This window comes from Hippoglossus hippoglossus, chromosome 9, assembly GCF_009819705.1.
Source record: "Hippoglossus hippoglossus isolate fHipHip1 chromosome 9, fHipHip1.pri, whole genome shotgun sequence".
Classification (NCBI taxonomy): domain Eukaryota; kingdom Metazoa; phylum Chordata; class Actinopteri; order Pleuronectiformes; family Pleuronectidae; genus Hippoglossus; species Hippoglossus hippoglossus.
In genome coordinates, this window is record NC_047159.1 from 4,342,881 (window position 1) to 4,367,826 (window position 24,946).

The 24,946-nt window shown below is 41.3% G+C and overlaps 1 protein-coding gene across 3 annotated transcripts in view; it reads left to right on the forward strand.

The window, feature by feature from the left end:
- Positions 1 to 24,946, forward strand: part of ksr2 (kinase suppressor of ras 2) — a 91,381-nt gene that overhangs the window by 38,952 nt on the left and 27,483 nt on the right. For 2 of the 3 annotated variants that reach the window (XM_034596372.1, XM_034596370.1), the window contains exons 6-12: positions 5,010 to 5,182; positions 19,004 to 19,073; positions 20,300 to 20,383; positions 20,723 to 20,808; positions 21,501 to 21,521; positions 21,782 to 21,891; positions 24,208 to 24,376. In XM_034596372.1, coding sequence (XP_034452263.1) covers positions 5,010 to 5,182; positions 19,004 to 19,073; positions 20,300 to 20,383; positions 20,723 to 20,808; positions 21,501 to 21,521; positions 21,782 to 21,891; positions 24,208 to 24,376 — 713 coding nt within the window. The remainder of the gene's footprint in view (positions 1 to 5,009; positions 5,183 to 19,003; positions 19,074 to 20,299; positions 20,384 to 20,722; positions 20,809 to 21,500; positions 21,522 to 21,781; positions 21,892 to 24,207; positions 24,377 to 24,946) is intronic. The other variant, XM_034596371.1, reaches the window with a different exon arrangement.

The following is a 24,946-nucleotide window of genomic DNA, read 5'->3' on the forward strand; positions in this document are numbered from 1 at the left end:
TAATTGCATGACTCAGTGTCGGGAGTGAGAGAGACTGACATGGGGATCAAATCCTGTGGGATTTAACAGTTAATGAGCATTACTCTGCAAGATAAGTCTCACAGTGTTGAGATTTAACTCAAAATGTCAGATTTTAGTGCATAAACTTGTGCGTCTCTTGATTTCTGTCAGCGTCTTTCTGAGTTTGGTTTAAACCTGTGTATTTGTCTCTGCATCAATATGACATCAACAAGTGCAATTAAAAAATTTGCCTAACTTAACTTCACAACCTTTATTAGCCAGAACAAAGTTTGGAAGTTAAACTAATCAGAAATAAATAGCAATTTGATTCAGAAAAACTTCCTCCAACGCTTTCACTCTATCTCACAATGTAAAAGAAAGTTTAAACAAACATCCTGGATCCGTCCCCTTAATTGAATCCACTCCAAAATTCAATGGGTTCTTCCTTGGCCCATAAAGCACCCTTCCACAAAGATTAAATAAAAGTAGTTTCTGCTTATGTTCTGCAGACGAACAGCAATCAAACCCCAACTTCCTCGGTAGAGGGAATAAAAAGGAAACTATCTAGAAGAACACTTAGTAGAGCGCAAACTTCCACTGAGACTCAGCAGTCCCCTTAAATTAAAACCAGCCTATAAAGCCTATAAAGCTGAAGCCACATTACGTTTCTTACATTTCAGTGGTAGTTAAAGGTTTCTAGCTATTTTGTTCCTATACAGCGGCTGAAAAAAGCCTGCAGCCGAATGGAGCCAAATTTACATCCACTGAAATTGACGCATCGATACCAACCCCCCCCCCCCCCCCCCCCCCCCCCCGAAATACGACTGACAAGTAGCAGCCAGAACCTTGTGTCTCGAAACAAAAGTCACTTAATTCTGAAATAAATAAGCACTTCTGAAATAAACTAATTTGCATCATAAATATGTGATCAATCAAACAAAAAACGAAAAACAATAATTCACCATATTTCAACAAAAGTCATTTCAACTTGTATAATAGCAGCAGTCAGACCGTTGTGTTTCACCTCGAGGTGAAAACAAAGTGAAAACATTAACGTGACGTTCAGTAATGTTAACGACTGTGGTTGGGAAATAATTGAATCTTTACTTTCTCTACCCTCTGTCGTCTTTTATTTATTTTACCCGTCTTGCTTGCTCCCGATGTCTCTTGGCCGCCATTTCTTCACCTGTACAAAACATATACTGGTGCTCGGGTCGGTCACTGGTCAGATGATCATAGGCAATCATCGAGCGTCCCCCTTTCCCCCCTTTGAACTTACTTGGTGCCCGACATGTGAACCTGATTCGAGCCGCTTCACGTTCACACACATTAAATTCCCAGTGGGGGCCGAGGTGTGGAAGTGAGGCCCTGGGAGGGGGCCCTGAGTGTGAGCTAAACTTCTGTCAATATGATTCACCTAAAAAGTTTGAGGTTGACCAATTAAGACTGAGAGGAGGAGGAAATTGGGGAAAGAAACAAGTTAGAGCCCTGATCAGATCCGTCTGACTGAATCTCACTTCTGCATAAATCATTTACTGGGAGTTAATTAACAGCGAGTGGATTATTTCTCAAACGTGAGACAACAGAGGGTCTTTATTTTCCAGCGATCATCACAAAGTCACCTCATGTTCTCCTGGAGCTGCAGCGAGCGTAAAAAGCATCGACCCCATCAGGAATCCTGCAGGGAATTAAAAAATGTACAGCTTCAGATGTCATTCCTTCTGTATTTCATGTGGTGTCCTCGGTTTGTTCCAGGTCCTTCTGTAAACTCAGAGCCTCTGTCCGAGTACAGATCCTGTAATAATGATCTGTCTTTGTGATACTAGAAAAAACCTGTCAGGATTTCCAACGGCAGAGAAACTCAATGTGCAGAAACTCAAAGTTCAAGCACACAACAGATCCATCGCTGCGTCGACTGTGACGGCCGAACCAAACGGAGACTGGTCTGCATCTTGTTCTGCTTTAAACGCTGCTGCATAGCAACAGAGCTGCAGTTGGTCATGACAAGAAAGTTTTATTGCCCCTTTGTTTCTTAACATGTACCGTTAGCTGTCCGGTTGAGTTGAATTCCTGTTAAGTAAGTTTAAAAGTGTAAACAAATGAATCCTGGGATAGGTTAACTGGAGAAGGATCCACCCGCTGGAGGCTTCATAGCTGGGGGATCAAAGGAGGCATTTGTCGGGGGTATTTGTCGGAGCTTTCGAACAGCCTCCGAAGGATGTGGCCCCCGATCCTGGGGACATGGCTCGGACACAATCCAAACTACAACCAGGAAGTGAACCAAGATAGACAAGAACTCCCCAACAACCTGACTTTGATAACCCACTAATCTCTCTTAATACCTGACTGCTGTTTTGAGCCCATTAGAGGATAAGTAAATCATTTTTGAAACGTTCTTTAAGATACAACTGAGATATTTACAATCAAATTACACATTTCTACTCCCAATGAGCCCGAGCGGACAGGTTTTCCTCTCTCAGTTCACTTAGTTTCCTAGTTCATAGTTTCCTCTCGACCACATGGGGCTCTGTGTACTTTCAGGCGGATAATACACAAAAGTTTTACTTCAAAAAGTTGCACGAGGAGCTGACAGAGACAAATTGCGCTTTCGGGCTTAATTATCCAAACCTGCGATCAGAAATGACAGGTCTCCCAAAAGGAAGCACAAAACAGAAGCCGGGGATTATGGGAAATAACTGGTGACTTGAGATCTGACATGAAAAAAGTAATTTACAAGCTCCTGCCAAAAATCAGGGACAGAACCGACACAGGTGTTGGGTGTTATACTGTAACACCCCAGCTTTGTCCAAATTCATTAAATGACCAGTCTGTAGGATTAGAGCGGGACTATTGGCAGACATGTTATACTTTAATCATAATTATAGTGTTTTGCATAATCCTCTGAAATGAGTCTTAATGATTAAAGATATATAATTTGTAAAATTCTTCATTAATATACAAAAAAATATACCTGCCAGGTCAATTTAATCCTGGCAGGTATTAATAAAATTAATGGAATGTGAATTAAGGTGTCTTTATATTTGGTCTTCTTTTCTTTTTTTTAACTGCTGCAATTATACTGATTAATTGTGCAGGTTTTGTGAATATGAGAAATTATTACTTAACTACTGTTGAATCAGTTCCTTGCGAATTATCCCGCCAGTATCACAGCTATTATTCCATCACTGCACTGATAGGCCTGTCAGTATAATTCATGTGTTCTTCAGATGCTCATTGTACACTTCCAAGAATAACATCCAACAATTTGTATAGAAAACTGACAGTAATGTTGTAAATTAGCATCAACGATACATTACAAATGATAAATCCATCATTAAATGGAAGTGGAAATGCTTAATAACACATGTATCAAATGACTTGGTGTTATCTTGGGTGAAGATCTGTCCGCCCATCGCGTTTGCCTTCATCTTCCTGTCAGCGCTTTGTTTCCTTCTTCCTGGTGGTTGTCCATGAACGCCACATCCCAACCTCGCCCTGTAACCTGATCGCTAAGATCGCGTTCCGATGTTATTACTGTACACAGCAGTGGTTCATGTGGGTGCCGCAGGGTGTGTTTGTGGTTGTGCAGAAAATGTTACAGTGGTGTCCATGACAAACAAACAAATAAAACCGTGTAATGAAATTAAACTCTTGCTGTCCCAATGAGGTGAAGCCTGATACTTACAATTGAAAGTGTCAAGAATTCTTACTGTGTGAAGTTTGCAAGTTGTGGCAGGACATGCAGATAGTATAACCGTAGCCTCCAGAAACAGATTCTGAATAATCCGTAGGTGAGGGACATGATAAAAATGTATATTTCTTCAATTTTGTTAATGTTTTTCTACAATTTAATTCGATTTGATCTTTTTAAAAATGTTCAAAATTAACTGAATTTCCAGTTTCTGGTTTGACCAATCACAAATTGGCTTTGTGATTGGAGGCTTCGGTTGCCCACAGGTAAATGGTCCTTGTGGAGAGCAAGAGAAGTGGATCATGTTGATTGAAATACATCGGCCACCGTCTTTTTGAATTTATCTGCATTAATAGAAATGAACCAAAATGTCACCTGGACCTAAAACACCTACAAAAAGTGTCTCTCTGTGTTTTGTGTGGTGAATCCCCAAAATATTGGCAGATGCCCCCGGATTCCCCTCATTCCTGATTAGTCTCTGATGTTGTTATTAAACCTTTATGACAAAGAAACGTCACCGAGGATTAATATTTCACAGTTTAATCACTGTATTAAAAAAAAAAACTCACTCAAATACAACCAAATAAATTCTATCATAGCAAAAAAAGTTGGTCTGACTCGAGTTACAATAACAAATCAAGAGTTTAAACAGACGTTAAAGATGACGATACTGAGGAAGACTTTTTCTCGGAGTACCTCTCTCTCACCCCGCTTTGTCCCCCCGGGCGACTTTCATACCCCTCGAGAGCCTGTGTGAACTCGTTCAGCTGAGGGGGATCCAGTGTGTGTGTGGGCGGAGAGAATAATAATAATAATGATAGCTAATGGTGGAGCAGAGATGGTTTTCTACAAAAAAAAGAGTCACTTACTCAGAATGCAACATGTATTGTGGCAGTATGGTCGATGTATATGGATTAATGTGGGTGGAGAAATTGGTGCCTCTCCTGTGTGATTGCGACTGAAGCCTCTGCACCTTCGCCACTGAAGCCAAATGGTTGACGCTGAATTTTTGGGGCGAGTTTTGGGTAATTTTATTCTGAGCCACGTTCCTGTAATTTCTCACCGTTTGTCCCAGAATGTGTCAATAGCTGTTCATCCAAAGTTTTAACTGAGCCTGAAAGCATCTGGAAATCAAACAAATGAAGGCGACGCATCCGTCTGAAGTTGTGTCCTTGTAAAACAGCTCATATTTATTAAGGAAAAAAGCAAACATGCTCACACATGGAATTTAAAAAGCTTTTTTTTTCTCCATCTCTAATTTGATGAGCTCAAACCCATCGTTTGTAAATCAATGCTTTCCTTGTCTCGTTTCCCTCAGAGCCAAGAAGAAGACCAAGCCCTTGAACCTTAAGATCCACAGCAGCGTGGGCAGCTGTGAGAATCTGCCCACGCAGCGCTCACCGCTCCACACCGAGCGGTCCCTGCGATCCTTCTTCTTCCCCACCTTCATCCCCTCCACGCCTCCCGTCCACGCCGAAACACCCTCTGCAAGTAAGTGACCTCGTCTCTTTTTAATGAGCCCACACTCAAGCATTTATGAAATGAGATTTTTTAATATATATCTCTTTCATATTTTAATCCCTCCTGACGTGTGCTTATTTAGTTCGCAGGCAATGTTTCATTTCTGCCATGTCAGTCTGCTCACTTCCTCAAAAACGCCTAACGCAGTAACGTCCTGGGTTGAAATCCTGATCCTGGGATTTGGAAACTCCAAATCTGTTTGTTTTATCTTTTCAAAGACAAAGACGTCCGACCCTGTGGAAAACATCGAAGTATTTAACTCATCCCCCTCTAAGAATTAATCTAATCCAACCCAGTCTTTTGTCTTCCCTGACATCGGGGGAACAGAACCTGACCAACCTCCCTACGTTGACGAGAAAAGAAACCCTCACCGCTCACATACCCATAACCTTTTCTTACCACCATAATTCTTTCTGTTAAAAATATACTTAAGTGCGTCTGTGTTGGAAAACGCAACAAATGAACAATCAGCCGGGAGCCGTAATGACCGGAGGTGGTGTGTTGCTGCACACCGGCAGCCTGATTGGCCGATGCATTATGAGCGTACTGCGGAAGCCATTAGACGAGGAGGAGATGGGGGAAGGCAGACAAAATAGAAAGTAATGGAGGTCGTGTCAAGGAAAGGGGTGATGTATGGCCGTCACTTAGTGGTGTGAATAGCTGTAGACCTTGACTAACTGGTATGTGGGACGCAGCGGTGCATATTTATTGGCGGAGGCATGACATGGAATAACCGCGCAGCATATGCATGAGAGGACACAGAAATAAGGAGGGACGTTATTGAAAAAGACACGTTGAGACGAAAACAAAACACCTGGTTCGTTGTGGTATAGTCTCTGTGTCTAAATCATCACTGTGTATTTAGAGAAGCAGTAAGGCATCAGTACTACTTTCTAATAAGTTTGTCTTTATAGAGAGTTTTAGTGATGAATAGATCAATGGTTAACGGAGACATTCTGCTCATATTCATAATCAAAAAATTTTATTTGTGTTATCACTTAAAAAGGTTTTCACGCTCTAATGTTCAGGAAAAACATCACTGACCTCAAACTGTCCATTTGCTGCAGCTCCTCCCTTCAGCCTCTGTCTGAAACGCAGTCTGCTCTGATTGGCCAACCAAAACTAAAGACTCCTCAAAAATTTGAAACAATGGTTGACCTCTGATCTTCTGGGAAAATGCTGTGAAACTATACAAAAATAAATATATATTTTTAATACATTGGCATTTACAACAACAGTAACCTTTAGGACAAATGTGCAGAAGGGACATTCACATTCTATCTTCTTCTACGTCTATCACATTAACCTGGAGAAATGTTTTTTTGCTGACTGATGTCACATGGTAGTGATGATGATGGCATCTGCAGCTGCTATTCCACAGAGTCAGTTTTGAAAATGTCTGCTCACAGCAGGAGATTGGACCAAAACTTGTGTCCATGTCCCTTCAGGATGTGAAAATCCTCGGGAGCTCTCACAGATCAATGTTCTTCCTGCAGCTTTGTTTGTCAGGCACATGATTCCAGGTCCTTTGTGACATGTTCTATTCTCTCTGTTGGAGATTTCAGATTTGAATACATGGTTATACAGCTTCATGTTCCAGGTACAAGGAAGTGCTGGTTGTCAGATTCCAGTGTCGGTCGATCAAACCCGTCGGTTTGGTCATATTCTGATACCAGACTCCCAAGTGTGTCACAGGAGTTGTTTTGTGTTCATCTATGTGTTAGTATCAGTGTTTCCACCCGTCTAAACAAACCAACCCTTTGTCACTCAAGCACCGGTGCAGCTGTCACCGTTGTTATTGGGACGGAAACACCTCTGACATTTTTATGAAAGTCGTGTATCACCTGGTTTTTCCTTAATTAAATTCACCCTCTTTTGGCCGTGAACAAAATGTCAGAGTAGAGACAAGCTGTGGACGATTTCACTTGTCGACCTTTGTTTGACTTTTTGGAAATTTGGGAGAATATGTTGACATGTGGAAACCTGACTTGATAACTAAATTAATAGCGTTGAAAAATGTTTTTTATTGTTTTGCAAGTTATGTGATCACCTCTTGATGTTGCATTTTGGAAAGCAACACCTAAAAGGTAAAACTCAGGTATAGCAAAACAGGCAAAGGGACCAGAATAGAAAAACCAAAAGTGTGAGTTTATTTTGCGCCCACACACACACACACACACAGACACACACACACGCACACACACACACACACACACACACACACACACACACACACACACACACACACACACACACACACACACACACACACACACACACACACATGGGGGAAAGAAAATAATGCCCTGCTTCCAGCTTAGTCGGAGCTCGAGGTAATAATGACGACAATTCTGTATTCACTCACAATGCAGCTCCTCCTGTGTCTCCACCTGTGAGTGTGTGTGTGTGTGTGTGTGTGTGTGTGTGTGTGTGTGTGTGTGTGTGTTTAGGGGGGGTGCACACTGATAACCCACTGAGCTGGAGTCTCCTCCGCTCCGGGCTCTGCAGCAGAGATATAGAACGTCTTGCGTACACAGAGATTTTAGGAACAAGTACATGTTGCTTTATTTAAAATCCTCCTGCAAACACACAGAGTTAGACATGGGGGGTATCACAGCTTTGTTTGAACAACAAAACTTAAAAAATCCCAGATAAGACGGCCGTGGACACTGTTTCCACGTTTCTCCGGGTTTAGCAGCTGTTGGTCGGCACGCTCGCTCATCAGCATCACCTCTTCTTCTTCTTCTTCTTCTTCTTCTTCTTCTTCTCACCCTGACACGAGCGGCTCCCCTCAGGCGTTAACTTTTCCAAAATACAGATTTGACTGTTACAAAACACTCTTTTGTTGCTTGTGTTGGTTTTGGATTACAGTTGTAAACGCTGAGGGCGACAAGTGTTTGTGCGTCTGGCTTAAATGAAAGTGATCCTGCAGTGTAACTGATCCGTCTGGTTCTGCCAGACTCCGTTGTGCAACACTGACTTTAAGAGAAATTAACCCTGCAGGCAAAATAAGGTTTATCTCAGTTTTTTATCAGTTGATTCACTTTTTTTACAAGGTGATGTTATAACTGTCTTTACTGTCATAGCTTCAACTTTTAACAAACTGTAGAGCTTAAGCTTTTTGTCCCTGAAAGCTGCAAATTTGCACATCAGCTTCTTCTTCATCTCTTTTTATTTATGTTTTTATTTATATTTGCTCATCAGTACTATTTCAAATGTCTTTATCTAGATTATTTGTATTTGTTGGTAAAAGAAAAAAGGAAATATAGGGTTTGTATGAAGTGAGTGATCCAACAGAGACGGGATCTTTCAGTGCTCATTGTGCTTAAATTAAACCTGAAATGTTTTCTTTTTCGGCTTCAGACCCTCAGTTGTTATTTCAGGAGCGGCGTACGTGTGTTGATGTGTGAAGAGCTGCATGAGAATGTGGACAGGCGCGTGTGTGTGTGTGTGTGTGTGTGTGTGTGTGTGTGTGTGTGTGTGTGTGTGTGTGTGTGTGTGTGTGTGTGCCCGGTCAGCCAGGCTAAATATCCATCCCCGGGTCTATGTTTGGGATTATGGTATCGCTGCCATCTCATACGTCAGGATCTCTTTAGTCATCTGAGTCGAAAGACGCGGAGGACCCACAGGACCGGCTGAGGTTAGCAAACCTGTCTGCTCAGGATGAGTCAGTGCCCAGTCAAAGCCTCAGTGTCTTCCTGCGGATTCACACCAGAGTATTTCTGCTTGTGTGGTTGGAGAAAAGATGTGAATAGTTTTATAATAAATCGGCACACAGCAGTGGGACATAAAAAAAATAATAAAATAAATATAATTATTCTATGTTCCTTATTTTAAAGAAACTAGACCAACAGTTTATCTTAAGGACTTTATGTAAAGATCGACAACATGACAGCTCCCTAAGAGTGAAGACAAATCATTTCGATTGCCCCCTGGTGGCTGGTAGCAGTATAGATCATAAACCCTGCCTCCTCCATGTTAGTTGATGGTACATGGGCAAAACCAACTTTACAAAGTGCTTTACAAAGTTAAAACAAGATCAAATATGACACAACAAAATTAAAAATCAAATAACACCCACAACAATGATTTATAATTTATAGTAATATAAAACAGGTAGACAGACATATTAAAAGAAAAAATGTTGAATTATTAAAAAGCTTTCCTAAGAAGATGTGTGTACGTGATTTAAAAGATGTCACCGATCAAATTAATCTTTCTCCACGATGGTGTCATTTCATTTTACACCGATGTTCATTTTTCCGATAAGTTTTCTTTTAATAAACATTTAATTATGTAACATTGGTCGAGCGCATGAATCTCTGCACAAACTAAACAACAACGGCTGCGTCTAAAACCACTCTCTTGTTCATTCATCCACTTCCTCCCTGTACAATAAAAATCACTCAGTGGCTCAGTAGCGACTGTTACTGCCATGAATCACCGTCGCTTTGTGTCGTCAGTCGCAGATGTAGAAGCCTTTACATGACATGGAACCATTTTTTACTCCAGCTACTACGTAAATTCCACACTACACAGAGTGCATTGTAGTGCAGGGTCTCCTGTCCGTGTTCATGTTGCAGTGACGTCCTGCGAGTCCTATAATATATAAACAAATACCTGCAGTGAATTGAGTATTTACTTCTTTAGCTCCTTGTTTGGTAACATGTGTTTAAACTGACTCTATGCAAATGAAGTGGGACTATTTTCTCATTATTATCATTTAATTTAATCTCTGTCAACATTACTGTATTAATAAAACATTAAAACATCAGAGAATTGACAGGCTGGTATATAAATAAAACTATTTTTTTAATCTCCAACCTGGTGCATCATTAAAACACAAATATTTGCTGTTTCCTTAGTCCAAGTGGGTTCGTTGAGTATGTGTGTGTTGATATTTCAACCACGTATACAACAACTAAATATTCAAAATTGAGCTGTCAGGTATCAGGCGTAAAGAAGGCAAACTGCACCAACAGCAAATATCACTCCAACCTCAGGAAATCATGCTGTGATTTACTCACAGAGCTTTGTTGCAATGAGCTGCAGTGATGAACACACACAGAACAGACGCAGTGTGTACAGAGAAACAACCGAACATGTGTGAAGCTATTTGTCACATGTGCTCTGTGTTAATGAGGTTTAGGAAGCCGTCCATTTTCAACAATGCTGTGCCTGTGTACATCGTGGCATGTGAAGGACTAAATCATTTTCTGGGCACATGGAGGAGCGGTTACTTCAGATTACTTTTGCAGATTACATTTCATCCTCCATTCAGACGGTGTCTCAGTGGAGGAGCCCCTGCCCTTTGTTCTCTGATGTCTAAAACATTAGTTGGGCGTTATCAGTGATAAGTCCACTGTGAAAAGTTACGGTGGCCACAGAGGGACATTTTCCACAGACAGGCCTCCTCTGTTGCCTTTGGCTGTTTGAGCTCACACAGGTGGAACAGACACCTCAGCCTGTGATGATGCATCGTGTCCACTTGGAGGTCCAGCACCAGCGCCGCGACTCAAACAACACACACACACACACACACCTGCTGCAGAACTTATATGTGTGTGTGTGTGTGTGTGTGTAATGGAGAGGGAGAGGAAGGTAGAGAGAGTGTGGGAGTGTGTGAGTGTGTGCTTGCGGCTATAAATGGCCCAAAAGTTCTTCACACGCTCGGTGCACGACTTGCAGTGTTTATCTCACGTGTTCCGATGACGTCATCCACTCTCGTGTATCTTGCACTCGTGTCACAGATCTCCTAGCAACCGAATGTAATACCACAGCGAAGCTCCCTTTGAGAATTGAAAAACGAAGAATGGCAAAAAAAAACAATTTTGATCTGGGTGAGGTAAAAAAAATGGAGCTTCATCTACCTAGGACTGTAATAACAACCTCAAATGACAGTCAGTGTCCCATCTGCTAACATGGAGGAGGCATGGTTATATACATCTTTACATATAAGCATAGTCAGAACCCAATTATAGGTGATACTTAAAATGAGGCAGCATTTGTTTGAAAGATTTATTAACATGGGTAATATTATGTGAGCATCTTTCATGATCACTAACAGTGATTAATGATCTGACACTGCTTTTAATTACCTGCTGGACTTTACTCATTACAAGTAAAAACTCATTATGACCAATAATATAACTGTAATAAATTCATGTTGTTTATAAGTCTTTGTTTCCATAATGTGATAGATTTTCTGTTTTAACAATCTGGTGTTTTGTTGTGTATTTGGGCAAAGCCAGTTTTATGTGACGTAACAGCCTGGACTGTTCAAACATTTGTGACGATTTCTTATTCTTCTGTAAGAATCAGGTCACCAGTGAAGAGAACTGTTTTTCAGTTGGATAATTGACTCTATTTCTGGTGCAAAGATCTTGTCTCGTTGGAACTAATGAAACCCTGCAGAGGAGCTCATGGATGTGAGTCAATAGACAAGTTGAACTGCTGAATAGTCACCATGTTACCAGGAGTCTGTGGGAATATCCTGCACATCCGCTGCATCTGTAGTGAAAAGACGCCCGGTCCCAGTGTGAACTTTGCTGCCAGAAACAATTAAGCCATGTTCAGTCATGAAAATTGGGGTCCGACAGTTTGTCTTTCGTGTGTGAGGATCAGAGCAGGAGATGGTCTGAGTCCGACGCGTTCGCAACAACAGGAACATCGGCGTCGGTTCGTTTCACCAAAATCTCTCGAATCTCGTGGACTTTCCGAGTTGACGTCTTCTTCTGTATCTCATACGTGTATGGCTCCTCTTTTTCATCCTGAGATGTCAGTATTTGTTTTTTTGTCTAGAAAACATCAACACGCCCACTTGTTTGCTGTGAAATTCCTCGACATTTCCCTGTTGTATTCACAGGGGCTTATTCGGACGTTTTCCAGATGTCAGTAGGAGGCTGGCAGGAAAAGTTGTGTAGAATGTTCAGAGCCACCTTATTCAGACTTGTCGCATTCTCTCTCAATATTTCAGGAAGAGTGGCTTTAATTTGATTTTAGTCTCTGTGAAAACTTTGCACTTTTACTTGCAGCCAATTCAAACAAACTGCTTTTACAGCCTATTAGCCTGAGGTGTTGCATTTAAAAAGCACCAGAAGTTTAAAATGTTCATTGTTTGCTGCTTGTTTAAACTTCCCATCTGTCAGCAACACTAAATCATCTTCATCAAGTTGTTTGTTCGATTTGAGAAGAGACAAGAAAAACTTGTAGGAGACACTCTCATGAGTATTCACTTCTTTATTTACTCAAACGATTATTTCTCCCAACAATGGATCTTCGCTCTCGCTGCCAGACGATGGGTAACGTCACCTGAAATCCTCGTGTGGTGTCAGGTTGGCCTCCGTCGTGTCTCAAACTGAGGAAGCGTCTACGGAGCCCCGAGGCCTCCAGGGCATCGTCTGTTCTCGTCCCTCCTCCCTCTGTCTCACTGGCACACTTAAGAACTTGTTAGTTCCTAAAAGGCCAACTATCTATGAGGCCTCGCAGAGATACTTGTTTCACCCAAGGTAATTGCTATTTTTCCAGTGCTGTGATAGCGATCGTAAATTCATCACAAGGGTTTTCTGAGAGTTATTTGTAAACGTGTGTGTGTGTGTGTTTGTGTGTGTGTGTGTGTGTGTGTGTGTGTGTGTGTGTGTGTTCCTGCTCGTCAAAGATGACAGCACAATATTCTGCAAAAAAAGGCTGATCGGCGTGTAACTGTTGTCATAGCAACTGTGGAACCTGGCTTTGTCTCCTGTTCATCGCAGGAGTATTTTTTTTTTCGCTCCTCACACAGAGACAAAAAAAATAAAAACCTTGTCGTGTACTTCCGTCCTTTTCTTACTTCTTGCTTTTTTGCAGCCGTTGCAAACAAATACTTGTTCAGATGTGCGACTTTCACCTTGTGGAGAGTCTCATTAAACCACTTCAGGATCCGGGGCGACGAGGGTTCGGCACCTGTTCCACGTCTGTCATGTAACACTCATGTGCTATAGTGCAGCACATTGTGCAGCAGACGCCCACACACATCTTTTACAGTCCCTTTTTCACTTTACTGCTGCTCAGCCCAGTCCACACTACGTATATGTCAGGCTTTCATTTTGTGAAACAGGCTTCGGTTTCATATTCAAACCAAGTTCTTATGTCGTCTATTGATTTGTTTTCCTAGTCTCAAGCTATTGATTACGTCTCGATGACACATTGGTAGTTGATTGCATAAAAGCAATCTTTGGTTAAAGGCTTCATCCAAACTGCAACAAACTTCTGCAGGACCTTGATGATTCTGAAAATAATGAGTGTATATGAGGGTGAGATGACATAATATCCTGGGAGACACGATTCTGGATAAAATTTGATTCTAGATTTTGTTGCTTAGAATTGAGATCACAATCTGTATTTACGTTATGTTTTTAAATGAAATAGGCAGGTTTGATATTAGATTTTTCTTCTTCCTGCTCTTTTTTTTTGTTCATGGAATGTGTATTAGTTTATATACTTGTTTATACGTTTCCTTCGCCTCCACAGCTTTGTGTGGTTGTACTTTGTGGTGACGTTTCTGTTTGTGTTAATGGTAAATAAACGGTATTTTACAAGGTTTTGATGTTGATCCTCAAACCTTTCAGCTGAGATTGTTGTTGTTTTTTAAAGGGAGTTCCAACTGGCAAAAACATTTCTCTCACTGGCTTGATTTCACCTTTGGTTTTCTTCTACTGTGTGTTAACACCATCATAATTCAAATTCTGCAGAATCGTTGTCAATTAGAAATGACATTGCATATAACTGTGGATTGAGATCAGGATTAATTGTGCAGCCCTGATAGTGACTGTGCTTATGTTGTTTGCATTTTGTGTTGACTACAAATTCCTCGTCCATGGGGAATAGCAGTGTTTAGTTCTCTGTCACTCACTGGCAGAGGCATCTCAGTCTAACTTCAAATGAACTGCATTCAGCTCTAAATAGGCTCCAAGACTTGAGTTGTCTATCTTATCGCTTCACACATGCCCCCTATGTTTAACCTGCGCACAGACAGCGGATGCATTTCTCCTATAAACCAACACAAAAACACACATGTGTGCACAACAACATGCACACGCTTAACCTCCTGGTCTGCTGAGTGTCATGTGACCGGCCGGTGGAGGAGGGTGAAGCAAGGCCCAGGCTTAATTAAGCTGAAGCCAATCAGAGAAGATGGAGTAGGACACTGTTGTCTGGCGCCTTGGGGTTTCTCAGCTCCCGCGGACTCATCTGTCTCTCACACACACACACACACACACACACACACACACACACACACACACACACACACACACGTGATGAACTTCCAGTCGCATAGACACTTGATGCAAAAACAACAAACCAACACAAAATAAGATACTTTGCACATGAAGTGTGTGTGTGTGTCTGTGTGTGTGTGTGTGTGTGTGTGTGTGTGTGTGTGTGTGTGTGTGTGTGTGTGTGTGTGTGTGTGTGTGTGTGTTTGTGAGCATACACACTCAGTTTGGTTTCTGTTCGTCGGTTAATGAAATGGTGGTAGAACCTCTGGAATGCAGTTTTTTTCTATGACTTTTTATTTCTGCTTTGTCATGGGAAGTTAGTTGTGCGTGTGCATTAAAACTCTCCCACTCCCCCGTGCCATGGAATATCATGGCATCATCAAAATAAAATGATTACCTTGTGTTTTGTTAGGCCATCACACCTGGGAAAACAATGTGTTTTGGCATCACAAGGCCAAAACTGAATTATACAAACATAAACATGACACTGTTTCCAATGAGGGACATTTGCAAAGCATGGAATCGTGATGTTTTTCTCTTGGTCATGAGTTTGACCTTCATGTTGGTGTAGATGTTGATTTGTTTTCACCTGGTTAGGAGAGGACTATTATTTAAAACTCCATTCCAACATGATCCAAACACTTTAAAGTTAGAATAGTTAAGATTTTAGTCTTAACTGTAGATACCATAGTAACAGAAGTGCAGTTGGAATCAAAATCTTAGACATTATTTGACTAAACAACTCCTGACCTGACCCCCGAAGGATCCTCTTTACAGCAAAGGCACAAATTCAAGACCCTGTCACGAAAAACATGCTCACAAATACTAAATCTGCAGCACGTCTGAGGTTTGTTCTGATTAATACGCACCGTTCTCTGAGCAATTATTGTCATGAAAGAGAAGACGTCAGAATCATCTGTTGTCATTGAAGACAGACAGCGACGTCAACAGCGCACACACACACACACACACACACACACACACACACACACACACACACACACACGATGATGAACAGTCCTGACCACGCCGCTGACAACTCCAATCATCTGCCAGTCGCCAACAAGGCCGACAAGAAGCAGATGATGTCAGTTCCCCCTCTTTATTGAGTTATCAGGTTGATTGAGTGTAATTGAGCAATGCATCGGAGTGCAGGGAGAAGACACCAAGCCTCTGGAGAGACTGGAGGAGGAGGAAGGGGGTTTCAGGAACCAGGAAACGCTGTGCGGCACCAGGGCCATGAGATTAGAGCTGACAATGACTGACGATTACTAGCTGCCTCGAAATCATCCAATAAGAGCGAGCGAGGCCTTCAACCAGAGGAAGAACTTGAGTCATGCAAAGCTGTCTTTATCTTTATCTGCTGTTAGAACTGAGAGCGTCTATATGAATCATTGTTTAAAAGATGGAGTCATGAAAGTCTATGAGGGATTGAATTGCCTCCTCCAAGGCTGATTGGCCACTTTATTACCTCATTGCATCTGTTGCCCTGTTTATTTGGATACGTTTAATTTAAAGCTGCCAAAACTGCTGTAGATCCGTTCAGAGCAGCATCACACCTGCGGGGGGGTGAAGATGCACCTTCAGTAGAGATATTTGGTCGCATTGGCGTTTAGTGAAAGCATGACAGCTTGTGTAGGCCAGTGAGAATTATCATCAGAATGTGGCAGTGAGGAAGAATCATCATTGCCATTTCCTGTTGACCCGCCCCAGGTTAAAATCAACCAATCAGTCAATATTTCTACCACCAGACTCTTAAAAACATTTCCATCTTTCATCTGCTGCTCAAAGAGGAGCATCTGCATCTAAACAATGAATCTTAAAGTCTTTGTCATTTTCTTTGAAATAGAGAATTCATAAAGCGTCCATAAATATGAAAATTGACGAAGTTATTCTTTTGGCAATATTGTTTTCTCTGCGACTGAAACCGGCCTGGATATCTTTTCTTCTCTCAGCCTAATTGAAGTGAAGCCTCCGGAGTTCGATGCATTTAGGAGAGAATTTCTTGCGATGATTTGGTTGTTTACTTTATCCTCACAATTCCCTCATTTATTTTTCATCCCCCTTCACTCACAGGCTCACTCACTTTCCCAGCTCTTATAGTGCAGGAATTCATATTCAGCTTAAAAGTAACACAAAACTCATGAATAACTGCATAGAATTATAACACATGATTCGAGACTTTTCAGCTCCAACTTCTCTCGTATTTGTATCATTTCCTTTTCTCTTCATTTTTTTATTTTTTTAATCAATTCAAAGCTGCTTATTTGTTGACTGGGCAGTTTTCTGAAAACAAACTCTCCATTCAAAGCAGGAGCTGGCAAGAAAGTTTGTTTCTAGTTTATCCTTTAACTATAGACGCACATGCATTTCACTCATTTGTCCAAAAAGTCACTAGATTATTTGCTATGGGTGCTAGTTTGAAAAAAGAAAAGGTGTAAATTAAACTACCTGTGGTCAAATTGCCTTGTGGGTAATGTGGGTTTTTGACAAGGAAGAATAAAAGCATGGAATAAAAAAGACAAAACTGTCGATAATACTGCTCTTCAAACTTAAAACCTCATAGCAGTGCAACCCTGAATCTGTGGAGTATTAAGCAACATTTCACAACGTGTCAGTGTGGTGACCTTATGGTGAAAATGATGTTGATACCCCATACGTTTACTGGTTTTATGTTTTGTTTTGCTTGAGTGTTCTCCTTCATTTCTAAACTGTGCAACAGAACAGAACAGAAATGGGGCGATGTGGGTTTCGGGCAGAAACTGACACGAAACACTAAAAGCAAAAATATGTTTGTATGAAGCACTTTCCAGAACGACGTATGATTTTGTCAGCATTTTCCACCATTATTGTCAAACAGCGTATCATAACAATTCACTATCTTCTCAATGCTAGTTCATCACATCCAGCGATGCTGCGTAGGCTGCCATGCTCACCGAGTTCGCCGAGGTGGCAGATGTGAGCACTAATGGGATGAGCGAAATGCTTTTGTTGTGAAAACATTTTAAAGCTAGTGTTGCTCACAATGGAATACCGGTAGCGCAAAAGTAGCCTCGTCATTCAACGAACGGGGGGGGGGGGGGGGTTCCTATCAAGGGCTCATATAAATTGTCATGACATCCTTTGGGGGCCATATTCATTTACTGAATACTTGCAGTCGAGTCACTCTGACCCGTAACGCGATATCTGAAACTGCTTCTCCTTTTCCTTCTGATGTCAGATGGTAGTGATGATGATGCTCCTATCAGGTGGTTTCTGGGTCAGTCAGTCATGAACAGACGTTTGGAGGTCTTTTTTTAAGAGTTTTGAATCACAGCTCACAGACCGTTCTAGAAATTTAGCAGAGGGAGATCGTTGTTGTCTCATAGCTCAATGATTTCATCGTCAGGCACATCAGCTGGTTCCACATTAAACCACTTAACAGGTATTTTCAGTTCCTTTTGTTTACTTTTCGTGTCCTGAAACCTTTCAACCGAATACCTGAAGGAGTTTTGCAAACTCAGCAGCTTATTTAGGTGTATTAGCTTCTTGCAGAGTCGTCAAACTCAAAAATTTCCCCTTCTGATAAATGTTTCAGCTTCTTTTTAGCTCCCTCACCACAAACCTCCCCTGCACATCTCCCGTCAGACTGTTCGCCTGGTGAAAGCTGCACACAGACACCGAAGAGCATTTACTTTGTCCAAGCACATTTATCCTTGCAACTCACCCACTGGTGTCTCCAGCTGACTTGCTTGAGATTTGCCTTTTTCATCACTGACTGTATCCTCATGAATTAGGTTCACTGGTTTTGTCTTTTACATGATGCCTGTCAGCGATGACATGCAACAGCTTCATGTGTTTCCTTCCCTGTGACCTGCAGGCAAACAGAAGGAACCACCCTGAAGGAAATCTTACTGCTTTGTGTTATTTTTATTATATTTGCCTATAGTTGCCTTTTATTTTGTATTGTCTTGTGGGACAGGTCAAATTGTCTCATGCGTCATATACGTCCCAGAGGCTAAAGGTCCTCCACCCCTGGTCACACATAACATATATGTGTGTATACATGCAAACAATTCGTGGATTTTAACATTGTGTCACTGGACAGATCTGCCTTTCATTTCATGTTTGCTGTATAGTCTGTGTTGTTGCCTGATGTAGATGCGCTGGAGGCTGAGTTGTCATTATACTGCACTTCCTTTAAATACATGTCAGTCATTGTTTATATACATATGAATATGTGTATCGTGCGTCAGACAGGAAGCGTTATTATCATTTAACCTGAAGCATGATTTGTTTTCCTAACCCTAAACAACCTATTTATCTTGAACAACAACATCCCGTGTACAGTGACTGTGAGTCATGACTGACCGACTGAGTCTGACAGGAAAATGCCAGTTTTAATGCTGCATCTTCAGTTCACTCTCTGAAATCACATATGTGCTAAATAATGCAGTTCAGTTCTGAAAGACGTTGATGCAGTTTGACCATTTATAGAAAATACATAAATGAAAAACAGCACATCCTTGACTCTGTCCTGTTTCCTCCTCTCCAGACACTCTCTCAGTGCCTCGCTGGTCCCCACAGATTCCCCGAAGAGATCTGGGAAACTCAATAAAACACAGGTAGGCCTCAAGCAAAGTGTGTAGGTGTGTGTTTTTTATGTGCATACACTCATACATATGTGATAGAGTTCCCGTGCAATTAAAAAAGAGCCTCTTGCATAACTCATCTCCCTTTCTGTCTTTGTCTGTCTCTCTCGTCCTCTCTCACCCTGCTTGACTCTAAATGCTACTGATCTAAAAAGTAAAACAATAGCCCGGTAGTTGTGGGATCTCAACAGCCTCCAGAACGTGGGTGTTGTGCAGCTGAGAGTCACGGAGGTGCAGGGAGAAGCTCTGAGCCTCATCACACGCAGCCAAACTGAGCACAAATGTAATTTATAGAGCTTTTATTTGAAGATTAGTGCTGATTTTAAGAGAAACGTCATTATTCTATCTAACCGTCTCCCTGACGCTCCAATTTGCATATTTCAAACGTGTGCCCTTGATCGCATTGTTTGCCTCTTAGGAGAAGTGCATTTGTGTAGCTGGCGCACGTTGCACCTCTGTGGCTGTCAGACCGTTTTCCCTGCATTTCCTGATGCAGAATCTGCCCTTGATGTCACGTCACTGTTCGTATTTGACAGCGGAATCCACAAAGAACTCCATCAGGGGTCGGGTGGAGCTGCGGCCGTCAATTGAGCTGAAGGAGGAGCCTAATAAAGAGATTTGAAATCTGTCAAACTGCATTAGTCATCTGCCATTAGCAGCCAGCCGCACTGCTGGCACGCAGCCGCAGCATCAGTAAATACAGCCAATGGTTGCATATGCACTTTAACCGCTCGGCGTGTATGTGCAGGGAATTGCTGTTGCTGCAAAGCCCGTTGTGGATTTGTTAGATTGACAAGTGACTGTGTGGGACTGTGTGAGATTGGTGGAGGCCTCTGAGCTCCTCTAACTACGACTGATTGTTGCAGCGATGTAAACCCCGCGGCCTCAGTGCTGCGCTGCTAAGCGACCGTCAGAGATGTTCATTTGCACAGGGTTGCTGGAGAAATGAAAATGAAGTGGGTCCAAATCAAATCAGCAGGTGTGGGGAGATTGGGCGGGTGAATACTTTCTCTGAGGCAGCGTCTTCAGGCGTCTGTCATCCTCACAGAAAGGTTACGCTGGGAATGCGAGGCCTTCTGCAGAAGCAAGTGTTCCTTTAATCCACAGCTATGTGTCCCACAGATGTGCAACAAGCTGAAAGCCATGTTCTGACTTTTAAAAAAATTTCCTTATCTCACTCGTTCTTCTTCTGCCTGCAGGTTTTCCACAAAGTATTGGATGTCCCAGACATGCATAGTGTGTGGAAAGGGAATGTTGTTTGGACTGAAATGTAAAAACTGCAAGTAAGTTATTAAGCCTTTTTTTAAGTCTTTAGTTATTCGTGCCTTCTTACAAGTATTTAAGGAGATCTGTAGTTGTTATTAGTTTTTCAAGGCGAAACATTCATGAACCATTTAGTTCTCATCCCACTTGAGTAAAGTACTAATTGGCATCTTTTGTCGGTTTCAACATTTTTTAAAATTTCTATATTTCTATCCCTAACCCAAATTGAATGGGTTCCTACCTGGTCTCTGCCTCATCTCTCCATCAGACATTTGGTGCAAACTGGTGCAGTAATTCCTGCGTAGATCTGCAACTAGACAAACACTGAATCCATTTCCTGTGTTTTTCTTTGCAATCAGGCTGAAGTGCCACAACAAATGCACCAAAGAAGCCCCACCTTGCCATTTACTGATCATACAGCGAGGCGGACGAGAATCTCTCAAAGGTATTTTTCTTCATGTAACCTTCCACTCAAAGCTTTCCCATATTCCTTAAATGGTAAAATGTTAAGATTCTTCTGAAAGCCATGTAGTTTTTTCAATTTTCTTGAGAAAGACAAAAATAGTATACATTGCAGTAATACCACATACAGTACTTCAACAGTTCAATGTTTAGTACCGTCTTGGATGGAATGGTTTGAAAGCGAAAGTAAATTGTGTTTCCATTGATTTGAATGCATGCTGATCTCCCAGTTATTCCAAAGTTGACCTGTTTACATGTACAACAGTAGTTTGCTGTTGACCACTAAAGAAGTGTAGTAGTGACTTTTTAACTGAATATTATGAGCAGCCTAACTGATTACTGTTTAAATAACTTGTTCTGGTTTGTTTGTGGATGTTTTAATCAGGAACACAACTAGATTTCCTGATTTTGAACCCCGGCGGCTTTCTGTCCTCATGATTATTCATATATTTTAATACATTTGAGTCCCGAGAGCTGCTGAAGATACTTTTTTCCTGTTATTTCCCAATTTTAAAAGAGTGAAAACTTCTGCTGGTTGTAGCAGATAAAAAGTTATATCTGCTGATTAATGAAGCCACTTAGGTTTGACAAATGTGATTACGTCATGCGCTGAAGAAAAAAAATCCATTATCTGCTATCAGAATTGAGATTCTTTTGTCCTTTCTCCCTAATAAGATCCCCAAGGAACGACTCAAGGTAAAGAACACTGATTAAACTTCTTCTATCCTACGTTAGTAAGCAAGAGTGACAATTTCTAAAAGACAGTTTGCTTTAAGGAATTATTTTAGCAGTGTCTGTATGCGATAACAAATTGAAGGTGTTCAAGAAAGGGCATTTTGTTCATTTTTCACGTTAGAAGCAGACCCTGATAATAAGTTTCGTTCCATTTTACTAAAGCTATTAGGTGAGTATTGTCTTGTGTGTTTTAATTGTTCCCCTGTGGTTCTGTTCCGAAGTAGCTCGTCTGGTACGGACAGAATCAGTGCCATGTGACATCAACAACCCGCTCAGGTACACGGACCTGCACATCAGTCAGACGCTCCCCAAAACCAACAGAATCAACAAGGTAAGTGGAAGGAAATGAAGTGTGTGTAACAACCTGTCCTACATATCACATTCCTTTCCGTTTTGGGAGCCCTGGAAAATGGTTGTGAGTCATCCAGTCACTCCCAGGGGATCGTGAAACCATACGGAAATATCTTCAGCAATGTTGATGTTTACACGGATGGATTTTTTTTTTCTCACACAATGTTTTCATCTAACAACTGCTGCTCCTGTTGAGAGGAAATAAACAAGTTTGCTGTCAATACTCAAGACGATGGAAATCCTGCGAGTTAGGAAAGAAAGTGAACCTGTAATGTGAGACCAATACAAACACACCACTGCCTTTGAAGTAAAGATGTCAGTTGCGGAAATCTTCTGGTAAGCAGATCCTTTGTTTACAGTTTCAGGCTCGTTAACTCGGTTCAAAACCATCAAGGTGGAAATGGTTGAGCTTCTGGAAAAGTCACCGATGTCAGAAACAAAACGAATTGTGTTTTTTTGGAAATGGGAAATTAGCCGTTTGAAATTCCGTCTAACCCGTCGTCCAACCTCCTCGTACAGACACCTTATGGGGTCATTCTTTACAGGAGGACATTCTCCCGGTAGATCATTGAAAATATATAAAAATCTTCAGCTGTGTTGATGTTTACACAGATGGATTTCTTTATTGTGTTGCTGCCGGCACATCTGACAACTGCTGTTAATGCTATGATGGAAAGAAAGTGAACCTGTAATGTGAGACCACTTCAAATGCACAACATTCACATCCTTTGTCTTCCTTGTTTATAGTTTCAGTCTATATGATTACAGACGGTGGAAATGCTGAGTTTGATAGTTTAGATATGGGTTTGTATTTGTTCCCATGGGAAGGTCGGAATAATAAATAACTTTGCACGACACTAAAGGTTTTCTTCGGGCATTTGTGCAAATCTTTAGAGGGCATCGAAATCTTGGAAGTTCCAGTGACACTAAAACTTTCCCTTGTGTGCAATGTATGTCCAATAACCAATGTTATTGTTGAATAGAGACATATTTTAGTAGAAGACAATTCTGTCGCCAACCCTTGTTAATACACGGAAGATACATAGAATTGTCTTTGACTGGTTTCATTCGGAGTCACACATTGACCAGTAAAAGATAGTAATACTATCGCTATCAGCTGTTATTATAACGTTAAATTGTGGAGTTGGTTGTACACAGATTTTACTTCATTCATTATAAATTGTATATACTTTGCATTTTTTTTAAAGATTTTCTTTTTCAAAGCGTAGCCTGAATCTTTAGATTGATTTCCCTCCTTCCAGGAAGCCGCTGAGTTCCCGTCACAACCAGCGCAGACGTAGAAACTTGCTCGAGGAACGTAATCCATCACACTGAAAAGTTTCTTCCGTCTTTTATGTTCTGTCAGTTACATTATCATCACGTTGCAGTTAAATCTGTTGTTGCATTCAAGAACGCTCTGTCATCGGAGGTTTCACAGTACAAGTTGTTTTTTTTCCCACCAGGTTCTGCTTACTTTCAGTCTGTCGGATTACATTTTCCGACTGTAATTAATGTAATGCTTTTCAGCAGAGTCGGCTCAATCTGGAGAGACGTATTGAAAAAAAGTGATAATTTAGGAGTTGTTACTGAAAAAAGTGGCACTCAAGCAGACTTCGGTTGAGTAGAACCTGTTATGAAACCATTAAATTAAGCCATTATTAGAAATGAAATGAAATCTCAGAGTCTAGACAGTGGATGATGTTGTAGTTTGGTAACAGAGACGTTACGTCTTCAGTTTGAAACCTGAACAGATCCTGGAGCAGGATTATTGAGAAACTGGATTGGACCCCTGGTGGAGGTGGAGGTGACATAGACAGCGCAAAGGACTATTTAATATTCTTCCAGCAAAACCCTGATAGATTAGCCTTCTTGGTGAGATGCGATCGCTTTAATTGAACAGTTGGAATATGCACAAATGTGAGGAGGATATGAATTTAAAGTAGTTTTTCCTAATTCAATTAGCCAAACGTATTTCCCCTCATGTTGGAGCTTCTTTGAATGCACCACTCAGGATAGTTTGGAGACACTTAAACAGTGATAACACATCTTTGTCAGGAAAGTAAAGGCAGCATATTGCACATTGTGATGAATTACCTCTGTCAGGAGAGTTTCAATTTGAAATGAATGTAACCAAGTGCTGCCTGGAAGGTAGAAAATCAATTTAGATACGTGGTATAATTCACTGAGATGCAGAGAACAATGAAGAAGAGTTTCAGCTTAAAACTTTCAATATCCAGAATATTGAAATTTTAAGTAAGGCTTTTTCGTTGACCCTCTGTTTCCTGTGTCTTGTCAGGATCACATCCCAGTCCCGTACCAGCCGGACTCCAGCAGCAATCCCTCATCCACCACCTCCTCCACCCCGTCCTCTCCAGCTCCGCCCCTGCCCAGCAGTGCCACGCCCCCCTCGCCCCTACACCCCTCCCCGCAGTCGGCGCGGCAACAGAAACAGTTCAACTTGACAGGTATGAGAAAGTTCTGACCAATGACTGTAGATAAAGACGGACAGCGTACTCCTCCACTTCCTCCCACTGTACAAAAAATGAAGCCCAAATATCTTGGATGCGGGCGCAGCCATCTTGTGCCACTGACCTCGTTTGTATTGAGAGTCTGCACCGATGCGACCAATCACGAGTCAGTCTCAGTTGTCAATCATGATCTTTTACCTAATTTTTAACATCAAATAACTAATTAAAACTTATCACAAACATGAACACTTGGACAAACATCAGAACAAACCAATCTTTGACTTTTGTGACGTATTTTGACTTTTTCGTTTGGTCCGTCTTTATCGTCGTGTTTGTCACCGAGGATGTAATTAACCCTTCATGACTCACATTTTTACGAGAGCATTAATATAAACAAATTTGACCTTTGATTGTGCGACGTTTTCTTCGGTTTTAGAAGTGACTCACTGATAATTGTTTGTTTCCAGTGTTGCAGTCTAAAGAGCAACTAATTATAACTAATTCATTGTGACTTATTACAAATTTAGCCCAAAAAACTATTGAACAAAACAACACAACATAGATAAC